The 12,005-nt window shown below is 37.7% G+C and overlaps 1 protein-coding gene across 7 annotated transcripts in view; it reads right to left on the reverse strand.

Moving 5' to 3' along the window:
• ABCB11 (ATP binding cassette subfamily B member 11) overlaps positions 1-12,005 on the reverse strand; it is an 82,458-nt gene that overhangs the window by 27,980 nt on the left and 42,473 nt on the right. For 6 of the 7 annotated variants that reach the window (XM_039248815.1, XM_039248810.1, XM_039248812.1 and 3 more), the window contains 4 exons: positions 10,632-10,802; positions 9,921-10,122; positions 8,835-8,910; positions 4,144-4,246 (listed from right to left, as the gene is read on the reverse strand). In XM_039248815.1, coding sequence (XP_039104746.1) covers positions 4,144-4,246; positions 8,835-8,910; positions 9,921-10,122; positions 10,632-10,802 — 552 coding nt within the window. The remainder of the gene's footprint in view (positions 1-4,143; positions 4,247-8,834; positions 8,911-9,920; positions 10,123-10,631; positions 10,803-12,005) is intronic. The other variant, XM_039248808.1, reaches the window with a different exon arrangement.

Below are 12,005 nucleotides of genomic sequence, written 5' to 3' on the forward strand. Positions count from 1 at the left end.
GATTCGAGTAATTTTCTTTTGTCCCCTTTCACTAGAAGTTTGATTTAAGGAAACTGTCTTGGGGCGCCCGGGTGGCTCAGTCGGTTAAGCGTCCGACTTCGGTTCAGGCCATGATCTCACGGTTCGTGGGTTTGAGCCCCCCATCGGGCTCTGTGCTGACAGCCAGCTCAGAGCCTGGAGCCTGTTTCTGATTCTGTGTCTCCCTCTCTCTCTGACCCTCCCCCTGTTTACACTGTCTCTCTTTCTCTCTCTCAGAAATAAATAAAACACATTAAAAAAATTAAAGGAAACTGTCTTCTGACTGCCCCACCCAAATTCACCATCAAGCCTGAATGATGCAAAAACTAGAAAATCTGTCGCTAAGTAATTGACTTACTTAATATAACTAAAAGAATGATAGAATAGAAGAGAGCAAAATATAAAGCCATTATGTATAGAAGATTTTTTCCTTTGATTTTTGCAAAGCTAAAGACAAATTTAGTCATCTAAAAAAAAGCTAAACATAATTTATCCATCTTCCCTGTATATGTAGCAAACCAGTAACTCACAGAGAGGGATAAAATTATAAAAGTTGATGTGTTCCCTTACTACAGAGTTCCTGCCTTTATCATGGCAGTGTCAAGTTGCACATGCACATATATGTATTATATGTAACGAAGTATCCTGCTAGATAAAATATAGAATCCTGCTTGCAACTCCAGTGCAGGGAGACGAACAGTGACTCTAGTTCATCTCCGCATCCATAACACAGTCCCTGGCATGCAATAGATGTCCAATCAATATTTATTGGAAGAAAGAATGAATGAAGCTTTTATATCCATGGTGCATACATGCAACAAAATATCTATTAAAAGAAATACTGAGCTCACCTACTACGCAGATGGTTCGATGGTAGACACTGCGCTTTTCTCAGTTTCCTTCCTTCCCTCTCCTTTTGTAGGTTAGGTGAAAATACAACTTCCTACCTACTTAAATCTTATGTTCTGCTTTCTATACCTCGTTACGCTGGTTTCTGCATGCCAATCCATGGGGTCTCCTGCCTCAAGAATGACTCTACGATTTGAGGATAAGAAAGGGGAATTATGACAAAGGAGCAGAGATTCTCCAAATGAACATATGGTAATAGTCATTTGTAAGGGTCTTGTTTCTGTCCTCCTAACCAATGCTTGAACCCTATTTTCTAAGTTAGCTGTGATGAAGTGATGGGTTCCAAACATTTGACCTTGACTTGATTTCATATAGATCCTACTTTGTTTGTTAGTTTCCCTAAGAGAGATGGCTCAATATCAGAGACTGGGACCTCTTGGCTGCTGTTGTCCCCTAATCCTCCACTTACTTCTATCAGCATTATAGCTAAGACTCAGCTGACTCCACTTATGGGGACCCAAAGCGCAGCTTGGCGAGTGAGAAGAAATGCGCTGCAGTTTTAGCTCTGTTACCGGCAAACTAGGAGAACTTGGTCCCATGTAACTGCACCTGGAGTTTGAAAGCACAGCTCTTTATGCAACCTTCTCTTCTAAATGTTCAGAGTGAAAACTCTGAGAGACCACAAGGTGGAGATAATTCCTTTATGTAAGTAAACCTTTTGCACTGTAACTAACATAGCACACTTCCCAATTAACAGATTAAGGTTAGAATTTCTCCATAAAATGAGAAAAAGAAAGGATTTTGCAGGTGTTTGGGCTTGCAGAATTTAGTTAGCTTTTAAAATGCTTTAAAATCTACTTGGGATCACAATACGCCATGTGTTTAAAGTACTTTCAAACATTACTTGAGATTAGAAATTCCATAAATTAAATTTTATCAACCCTATTCCATTGTTTCTTTTTTAAAAAATTAGTTAATTTAAATCTAAAAAATTCTAATGTAATTACCATACAAATTGAGCAGTCTTAATATAAGATTTCATTTTCTTGGAGCTTTCACAAAATCACAATGACTTTCCTGACATTTTTTCCCCTTCCTTTTTCTCTCTTAACTGGAGAGAGAATATAAAGTGGCATCTTTTAAATATTACAGTGGTTTACATTTAATTGAGTTTAATTATTCCATTCTAATTCACAATGCTGATATGTAGAATATTATATGGAGCATTTTTTTTTCTCTAACTAGTCTTTATATTTGATTTAGATTTACTCCTTATGTAAATGGTTCCCTTTTGAGTTTCTTCAACATCATAAGAACGCTGTGGGAATCTGATCTCCAGATCTTCAGGGATCTGATCTCTACAGCTATGGCAGGCCACCTGCCAGTTTCAACAACAAAATCAGATTTTCTTTTCCTTCTTTCTTTCCTTCCTTCCCTCCCCCTCTTCCTTCCTTCCTTCCTTCCTTCCTTTTTTCCTTCCTCTCTCACTTTTGTTGTCAAATAGTAACAGAAAATAGACAAAAGCATAAAAATGCAAAAGTCAAATATGATTGGTACTGTTACATTTTGAAATCAACGTAGTATTTGCTTCTTTGTCCCTGGGAACTTCACTAGACTCCTTATATAAGGCATCTTGTTGTTATTGGTGGCAGCGTCATGGACATAAACGAAATAACTATTTCTAGATCTAGAAGAGAAGTCGAGTCCTTAATGGGAAGATACAGTAAACAACCATGCTTGCTCTCTCTGTGACTCATCCTGCTGCTCCTCAGTGTTTTTCTATGAAATTTACTTAAACCAACTCTACTGGATATGTGTTCATTCCTAATATATTAAAATCAAGAGAGAGCATTAATAACCTTCTGTCATACTCATGAGATCATAAGGAAGACTGTGCTTTATTCCACATTCATCACTGTGAACAAAGGTTTATAATTACTTCCAAAACAGATTCTCATTTAAAAATTTTTAAAGACAGTTTGAAATTACATCATGCATAATGGATGTGCTTGTAATTAAAATGCTTTCTGACTTATTTGCTTTGATAAGTCTTGTGGTTTGGGGCTTATTTCATTGTAGAAATGTGATTTTCATCCTAGTTTTTAAATCTTCTGATATCCTAATAGGTGCAGGGCACTGGCCTAAGTGCCCAAGTTGATGCAAACACAAATAATATATACTCACTATCTTTAAGAAGCTTGTAATCTAGTAAAAGAATAAGACAACGTGACCTCGGGATGCCTGGGTGGCTCAGTTGGTTGTGTCTCACTTTGGTTCAGGCCATCATCTTGCAGTTTGTGAATTCAAGCCTCACGTCAGGCTCTGTGCTGACAGCTCAGAGCCTGGAGCCTGCTTTGGATTCTGTGTCTCCCTCTCTCTCTCTGTTCCTCCCCCGCTTGCACTCTGTCTCCCTGTCTCTCTGTCTCTCTCCAAAATAAATAAACATTTAAAAAAACTTTTTAAAAAGACAATGTGACCTTAATTAAGGCTCAGTAAGAAAGCTGCCATGAAACATTTCAAATGAAGAGTAGTTTGGGATTGAAAGTGAGACTATCATTTTGAAGAATTAAGTTCAGAGATTAAGAAAGGCTTTGAGGATGGAGATGGATGTGAAAGTAAGATGTCCACAATCTTACTTCCTGTGTCCCTAGGAAGAAATATTGCTACATCTGTTAATTATTCCTCACTTGTCTCTTTCATTTTTGTGTTATTTTGAATTATATTAAAACTGATAATGTTAATTTTAGATACATCCTCAAAAAATTAGTGTATAGGTATACGAAGTAAACAACTGTCCATAAAACCTAATCATTTTCTGTTAATTAAAAAATTATGCTAACTTTGCCAAACACCTTGGCTGAGTAAACACTTTTGCCAAGGTTATTATAATTTAAGAAGAAGATTGAAAAATTTGAGAAAAATTGTTTTCAAGTGTTCTTAAAAACTTTAAAATAATATAGGTGAGACCAAATAATCTAAGTATATATAATTTTCCCATGTCTATTACAATGGTTCATCTCAAATTATTAATTAACCATTTTAGTCCACTTTCAGTTATCAGATGTTCTTAAATGTAATTAACTAATCTGTTTTTCTTTTAGCATATTGTGTGGAATTTAGAGTTTTCATCAGATCCTCATGGATTCTCCCATTTAATCTGATTTAGCGAACATTACTAGATATATGCCTTAAAAACTCATGTTGTCAGATTTAAAGGTCATGCAATAGTCCCCAGGAAAGACTGTGTCCAATCCCCAAGAGTGACTGGTGCCTGACCTTTCTGTCTTCTTCATAAGTAGTCTTATGATCTACAACAGCTAATGGAGGCTCAGGTACCAGGTAAGAAAGCTGAGACTTGGAGCGTTGCCGGATTGAAGCTCTGTAAATAAACAGAAAGATGAAAGAGTCTGTAGATTATGGGCAGGTTGGAACAGGACTTAACTGGTGTTGAGGCTTACATCAATATGTGTCAAATAAATAGAAACTCTTGGTAGGTCACATAGTAACCAGGTAAGGCAGCTTCCTGGGTAGGTCTGACAGAACTATTCTTATGGCATAGCTAATTAGATTGGCTGCTCTGGGCCCCAAGCTAAACTAAACTCTGATTCAGAGTGTGCTCAAGGAGGGAGGGAGAGAAGGAGAGGAAATCTGTCCCATCAGTCTTCCAAAACAAGGTTCAAGACTCAAATCCATTCCAAATCCACATGGTCTGCTAATTGCTACCAGGGCAAAGCCCTGGCACCTTTACCTCCCTGTTGGTTGCAGGTTGTAGTTTGGGTATCATTTTCTCTCTCTAGTTGCACTTGGTTTTACTTTAGTGTTAGGCCACCTGGATACAAATGAGCTTGGAGGAGGAAAATAGGGCCCCTCGTGAGATTTTTTTTTTAGACTAAGTACTGGCCCTAGAAATACACTTAAGTAACAAATAGCTTATTAAAATAAAATTTAGTTGATGTGTTAATTCACTCATTTATTCATTTAACAGAGGTTTATTGGGCATCTATAGCATGCAAACCAATGCCAAGGGCTGTGTGCACTACAAAGACTGGACAATGACAGACTTCTCCCTCAAGGAGTTTAAAATCTTAGAGAAGAGCAAAACATGTACCCAATCCTGGCATAGGAAGAATGTATTAAGTGCTGTAAGGCAGGTTTGACTAAAAACTATGGAAATTCAAAGGAATAAGAAATACATGGCAGAAATACATGGTGTTAGCATGAAAGCCAAGGTAGGACTTGGGTATTTGTAGGGTAGAAGAAGAGCATTTCTACTTGAGAAAAAAGTATGAATAGAAAAGCATGGAGTCAGGAGAGAATAGGGTTCCTCATTACATATACTTAGTATAGAACAGATATAGGAAGAGATTGGTTCAGATGGCTTTGTTTTTTTCCTGAGATTTCTGAGAAGACTCCTACTCTCCTCTAGGTTAAACTTGAAAATAGCCAGCACTAGGAGTCACTGGCAATCATGTCAAGACCCTCAAGGAAAGAAGCTTCCTGAAAAATGAAGCAAGCAGAAGAAGAAGGGAAAAAAGGTAGAGCTGAGAAAGGGAGAGAAACTATATGTATCTTGGACACATCACATATTGAAGCCCCAGGCTTGCCTGAAGCTAAAGCTTCCTTGGAACTACTTAGTTATGTAAACTGATTCTCTCCCTTTAAAAATTAAAGCAGGTTTGGTTAGGTTTTTCAGTCATTTGCAAATACAGTCTAAACCGATGGAGGTAATGCTGAAGACTTGAAAAGAGGGTGTTACATTCTCAAAGCACCTAATCTGAAGTAAGAAGGTGTAAGGAGAGAGATGCTAGAGGCAATGAGACCAACTGTTTCAGAGTAATCTAGACCAAGCCATTCACAAGTCTCTCTGTATCATTTGTATCCAGGTGAAGTTAGGTGAAGACAGATATCAAGGTGGGGCTTGTCTATTATACATGCTCATCTGGCCTTCTGGAGAAGGTACTAGCACATCCAATTTTGTTCCCATGTCCAATTAGTGGCACTGCCACCCACTTTGTCACCCAGGTTCAACAAGGTGCATGTATCTCAAGTCCTCTCTCTTCCTTGCTCTTACACATTCATGCTCTTGCCGAGTCTCATTATGACCAGGCATGAAACCACTCCTCACTCTGCCTCCTTGTTATCAAGCTGCCCTCTAGGACACCCCAATTCCCTCCCACCTGGCCTGAGACTATCCAGCAATAGAGTTACTTCTTTGGGTTATGTAACTACAGTCAAGAAGTCTTCTCTGAAAGAAAGAGAGAGAGAAAGGAAGGAAGGAAGGAAGGAAGGAAGGAAGGAAGGAAGGAAGGAAGGAAGGAAGGAAAGAAGGAAAGAAGGAAAGAAGGAAAGAAGGAAAGAAGGAAAGAAGGAAAGAAAGAAAGAAAGAAAGAAAGAAAGAAAGAAAGAAAGAAAGAAAGAAAAAGTCTTCTTCAGAAAGCATGGAAAATAGGCATGTGTCAAGTGGAGAGAGCAGAGTGCATCATAGTAGGGCTGAGATGTAAGGTCATGGCCTGAAGAGAAGCTCAGAGCTTTGGAAGCCAATGTAGGAGTATATGGAAAAGGAAATATGGTTAACTTCCTCCCAATTCTGAACATGGCAAAACATATATCCTTTTCCCTTCTGATTTTTACTATCTTAATCTTATATTTCTTATGTGTCACTTCCTCCCTATTTCCCAGACCATTCCACCTGTCTCACATAGGCTGTCCCACTGAAACCATGGGCCTACCTGCCAGCCCACTCTGGTCCACCATAGACACCAGACTTAGGATTCTATTCCATGCCTTTTTTAGGAAACCAGCAACACCTGTCACTCCCTTCCTCAGAAGCTGAGTACCACTTGTCGCCACAAATAAAAACAGCTAATTTGGGGAATAAATATCCTCACACTCTCTCTGTCTCTCTCAACATTATTATTTAGGAGATTAGTTACTGTTAACCAACTAAATTGTTCTTGAACCTAAAATATATTGCCAGACAGAGACTGAGCCATCAGAAAGACCTAAGCCAAAGAAATAAGATGCAAATTAACATTTAATTTAGTCATCTTTTAGCAAAAAAAAAAAAAAAAAAAAAATCTGTCAGCATACACAATGAGATATTTTTAACAGACCTTCTTACTCAAACTTATAAATCTTTTTCTGCAGGAGGCTAATAGCTACTTTTTGTGTATAGATTGTATTTCTACATTGCTCTTTCACCAAAGTAGAATTTGTGAGAATTAATAGCCAAATAAGAAATGTTTATATTAAAAATGGTTATTTGGTCCTAATAATAAGCTATAAGTAAACTACTTACAACAAGGAGAATTTTGCTCCTCAGAAAAGCTATGAAAATACTTATTTTCTTGTTGAAATGACCTTGAAATACATCACTTCCTCTTTGCAACCGTTAGCCTACTTATCAAAAGAGACACCTAGTCATTTTCTGTGTTTAAGAAGGTAGGCAGTATCCTCAGGTTGTGATTCTAATGACTCTTACAATTTCTTTTTCTTCAAATCAGAAAAGCATGGTTAAGGGTGCTTTGATGGCTCAGTTGGTTAAGTGTCTGACCTGGACTCAGGTCATGGTCTCACTTTTTGTGCATTTGAGCCCCATGTTAGGCTCTGTGCTGACAGCTCAGATCCTGAGCCTGCTTCAGATTCTGTGTCTCCCTGTCTCTGCCCCTCCCCCACTCACACTCGTCCCTTTCTCTTCAAAAATAAATAAACGTTAAAAAAAGAAAAGCATGGCTAGACATAATGCCCAATATCTATAAAATCTACCTAATAATTTTGGCAACTGTAGCTTTGACTTTATAGAGTAATTTGAAGCTATTACTTTATTATTTTCCTAACTCAATATACTTGATAAAACTAACAGTTCTTGAAATTTTTATGAGTAGACTTGTTCTCAAAAGGAAAAATTAAAAACCCTAAGCATAAAATTAGCAAACTATTTTTTAGTATAATTGACATATAGTGTTACATTAATTTCAGGTATGCAACATAGTGATTCAATAACTCTAGACATTATCCTTTGAATATGGAAAAGGAAGTCTGTGTCTTAATTACTTGGAATTGTTACTTAAATGTTTAATTTTAAGCCACTTTAGCCAGTTTTCAATAAGCAATATACTGTCTGAGCCTTTGCTCAGAGTATAGCCTTGAATTACATATCCTAGAAATGGTAAAGGCAATGGTAGAGAAATCTACTCTCACCCATTGTTTACTAGCAGCCTCCTAACTCAGGGAGGAAAGTCTTAAATAATATTTTCATGAATAGAGACAGATACTCTTGGCAGAATTCTTCTTAGTAAATAGAATTTTAACATTAAATGATCTATTTTACTGATACTCTTAAATCAGAATGAAAGATTAAAACTTACAGTCTTGTTAATGGTGTATTCCAAAAGTATATTTGAAAGCCAAAACCCCTATACTCATCCACAGAAAAATAAATAGTGAGGGTTTTAGGAAATTCTCTTCAAATGCTAAAAAAGTACAGTTCTTATTTTATCTAGTTAAGGAATGATTTGAATTCAGATGGGTCACTCTGGAAGCAGAAATATTTGTAATTCAATTGCAGCTCAGTAGGTGAAAGAATAGGCCTAAAGCCATGAACTTGACCTCCAGTAAAAACAGTGCCTCATATCATGGTGAGATCTAGGGGACAAGACCAAACACAGATTTTTTTAAATTCCCTTTCTAAGCTCAATGAAAACATTTTAATTATAAAGCCAATCTCTCATAATACTACCCACAATAAGTTAAGAAGCCAAAGTTAAACAAAAAAATCCCCATGAATTAGAAACAGAAATGTCAATATATAGCAACCAAGGATTCATTTCCATGTTCATATTACATGAAACCTAGGGTGACACTCAGGGATCTCCCGGCTGTACCTGAGACATTACCTGAGGGACTGGGTTGCAGAGGGCTCCTAAGAATATTTTAAAACCTTAAAATCTGCCTCATGGCTGGCTTACCTTAAACTAGCCTGGTAGCTCCCTCTGCAAAAGGTCTGTTTGCTGCCAAATGAGGCATCTCCAGTTTCATCTTCTCCTATGCAACACAACATGAGTGATTCCTTAGTGCATACAATAAGGAGAACCATATCAAGACAAAACAACTTACTATGCTTGCCTGGCCTATCATCACTATGTCTGATGCTAAAACATCCTATTAACTTTATTGCAACAAATAAAACTGAGCACTTACCCAGCACATTTGAACAAAAAAAAAAAAAAAAAATTAAAAATACTCAGCAGGGGTTGCCTATCTGCCTTAGTCAGAAGAGCATGTAACTCTTGATCTCTGGGTAGCAAGTTTGAGTCCCACACTGGGTGTAGAAATTACTTAACTAAATAAAAAAACAAACAAATGTTAAAGTAAGACTCAGCGGGATTGAATCTCTTGAACGGTGTGATATCTGATGTGTTATCCCCAACAAATAGATACCTGATTTGATGAATCATTAAAAAAGTTAAAGGAAGCCCACAATAGGCGGTTTCTGTGGTAGACACACCAAGTTTAAAAATATATTTTTTTTCAGAATAAATCACACATGTTAAATGTATACAGCGGTTTTACCCAGTGGAGTTCACAAATCGAGATGTGGTACGGTAGAGAAAGTTTGGACTGGTTGGTTAATGTAGGCTGGAACAAGCACCAAATCTGAAAGTTCAGACTAAAAAATGAAAGGATGCAGTAGGGCCTGAAGTAGCTATTTACATTAGTGAAAATAAGCACCGCAATGTTTAGTCATTAACTAATTGAATCAATCAGTAAGAATAAAGGTCCTATTGTGTGCAGGACACTGTAGGAAGGCTCTCCTATCTGCAAAGTGTGGGATAGAATTGAAATCGTTCTTCTGTACAAGACCTTGACTTGATCAAGTAACTAAATCTCCTGAACTTCTAATCTTTCTCTTCTCATCTGTATAATGCCCCCAAGGGCTTTTGGGAGAACAAATAAGACAGTGTATTTTAAATGTATAGAATTCCATCAAACTGTTAGCATTAACAAACGTAATGCTTTATAGACTGTACAAGTATATTGGAAAAGACACTTGCCCTTTATGCCCTCTACATTAGCAGCTTGATCACCTTGACTTTGCAAAGTCACTAGAGTGAAGTAAACTCCTTTTCTCTCCAGCAGTTCTTCATGGGTGCCTCTTTCCACTGCTGTACCATGTTCAAAACCAATAATGACATCTGCAGCTCTGACTGTGGACAGGCGGTGAGCAACCGAAATGATTGTATGTTCATGCTGAATCTATAAGAATGTACAGTGTACTGTTAACCAAACAGTAGGACGGAGCTGACATTGACATTGGATGGTCTCAGAATCCACAAGTGAATCGGAGTCTTGGACCTTGGGAAAGTCCTTAAATAGGCTATGCAGACATTAGAAAAGGCCAGCACACTCTTATCATGGCCACGAATACCCACATGTTGGTCCAGTTGCTGCTATTAATGAACAGCTAAAAACAAAATGGAAATTTTTGAAATCACATATTATAAGTTAGATTTCACAAGATTTAACTTTCCATTTGTAACTTCTAGAAACAAACCATACTGACTTCTATTCAACTGTGAGGAACATTGTAGTCCGTATTTTCTAAACAGTCAGACTGGACACACTGACCGATGTCATCTCCCCTCTCTTTCTCCCTCCCTCTCTCCTTTCCCCCTTCACCTCCCCCCATCCTCTCTCAGCAAGCTGCCTTTCCTACAGCACAGTTCCACATGGTCTTATACAATGAACTCAGACTTTCAACAAACCTTACTCAGTGCCTCTTGTACCATGGCCTCACTCTCATTGTCCAGCGCTGAGGTGGCCATGTCCAAGAGCAAGATCTTGGGGTTTCGGACAAGGGCTCTGGCAATGGCCACTCTTTGTTTCTGGCCACCACTCATCTGGCCTCCTCCTTCTCCAACAAGAGTATCAAATTGCTGGAAAGAAAGTGACACCAGTAAGGAAGAGGAACAATTTGATGGCTCCTGGCAGTGATCATTACAAGGTCCTTTCTAGCTTCTATCTCAAGCATGAATTTTCACAGGCCCAACTTTCACTGAAAGAAATACCCTTTTTTGAAACAGGTTACTGTCTGATCGATATTTGTGTGTAAGATAAAGAAACTGATTTATTCTTTAATTCCCAGTTTCACTGGGCTATATAAATGTTTCCCTCTAGTTCAACTTCAAATAAAATGTTTCCACCAAAGTAAAAGTTGATCAGGGTCCTGAAAACCCATTTTAAAGGGTTAGAGCACATATCAAATTCTTCCCTGTTTTCCCTAGCAAGGCAACACAGAAAAACACAACACTAGAGCTGTCTTTATATTGTTAAGATCAAACTAGCTTTTACAATAATTACCATCTCCAGCAAATAGTTACTGAGTATCTTTCATGTCTAGAATTATATTAAAATCTCACAGTGATGTCAGATTCTTGTCTTGTTTATTATTTGCCAACACGAGCACTTGCCATGTATAAAACATGGAGCTGAGCTCTTTACACATATCACCTCATTAGTCCTTACAGATGACCCAACAGATGGGTACCACTGTTCTCCTCAACTGATGGGTAAGGAAATGATGGAGTGTAAGGGGCTAAAGTAACTTGCCCAAGTTTATAGAGCTTACAAATAGAGAAGCTGGGACTTGCATGGAGGCAGTCTGATTCCAAAGCTTTATAGTCTTTACTGTTAGACTGTACCATACTCATAGCTGCAATCCTATTCACACAGGTAATGTAAAAGGCTGATTAGAAAATTATCTAGAACACAGACTCTGAAGCCAGACCACCCGTGTGCAAACCTTGACTCTCCTGCTTTGAGCAAGTTATTTGACCTCTTAGTTCTCTCTTTACAAAGGGAAATAGTAAAGTAGCTGTCAACAAGGTGGTTTTGAGGATCAAATGAGAGGTAAAGTGCTTAGAACAGTGCCTGGTATGTAGTAAGCACTATGTTAACTAGTTAACCATGTTAACTATGTTAACTAGTAATAATTCTTCTCTGACTTAGCAGACTGTTGGCCACAAAATTCATAGAAGTATAATAATATGGAGTTGGTTTTTGTTGTCATTGTTTAAAATGAAGATAAATGAGGAATTTTTGAATATGTGAGATACAATACTGAGGACACAGCATTAGCT

This window comes from Hyaena hyaena, unplaced genomic scaffold, assembly GCF_003009895.1.
Source record: "Hyaena hyaena isolate Hyena2069 unplaced genomic scaffold, ASM300989v1 scaffold_317, whole genome shotgun sequence".
Classification (NCBI taxonomy): Eukaryota; Metazoa; Chordata; class Mammalia; order Carnivora; family Hyaenidae; genus Hyaena; species Hyaena hyaena.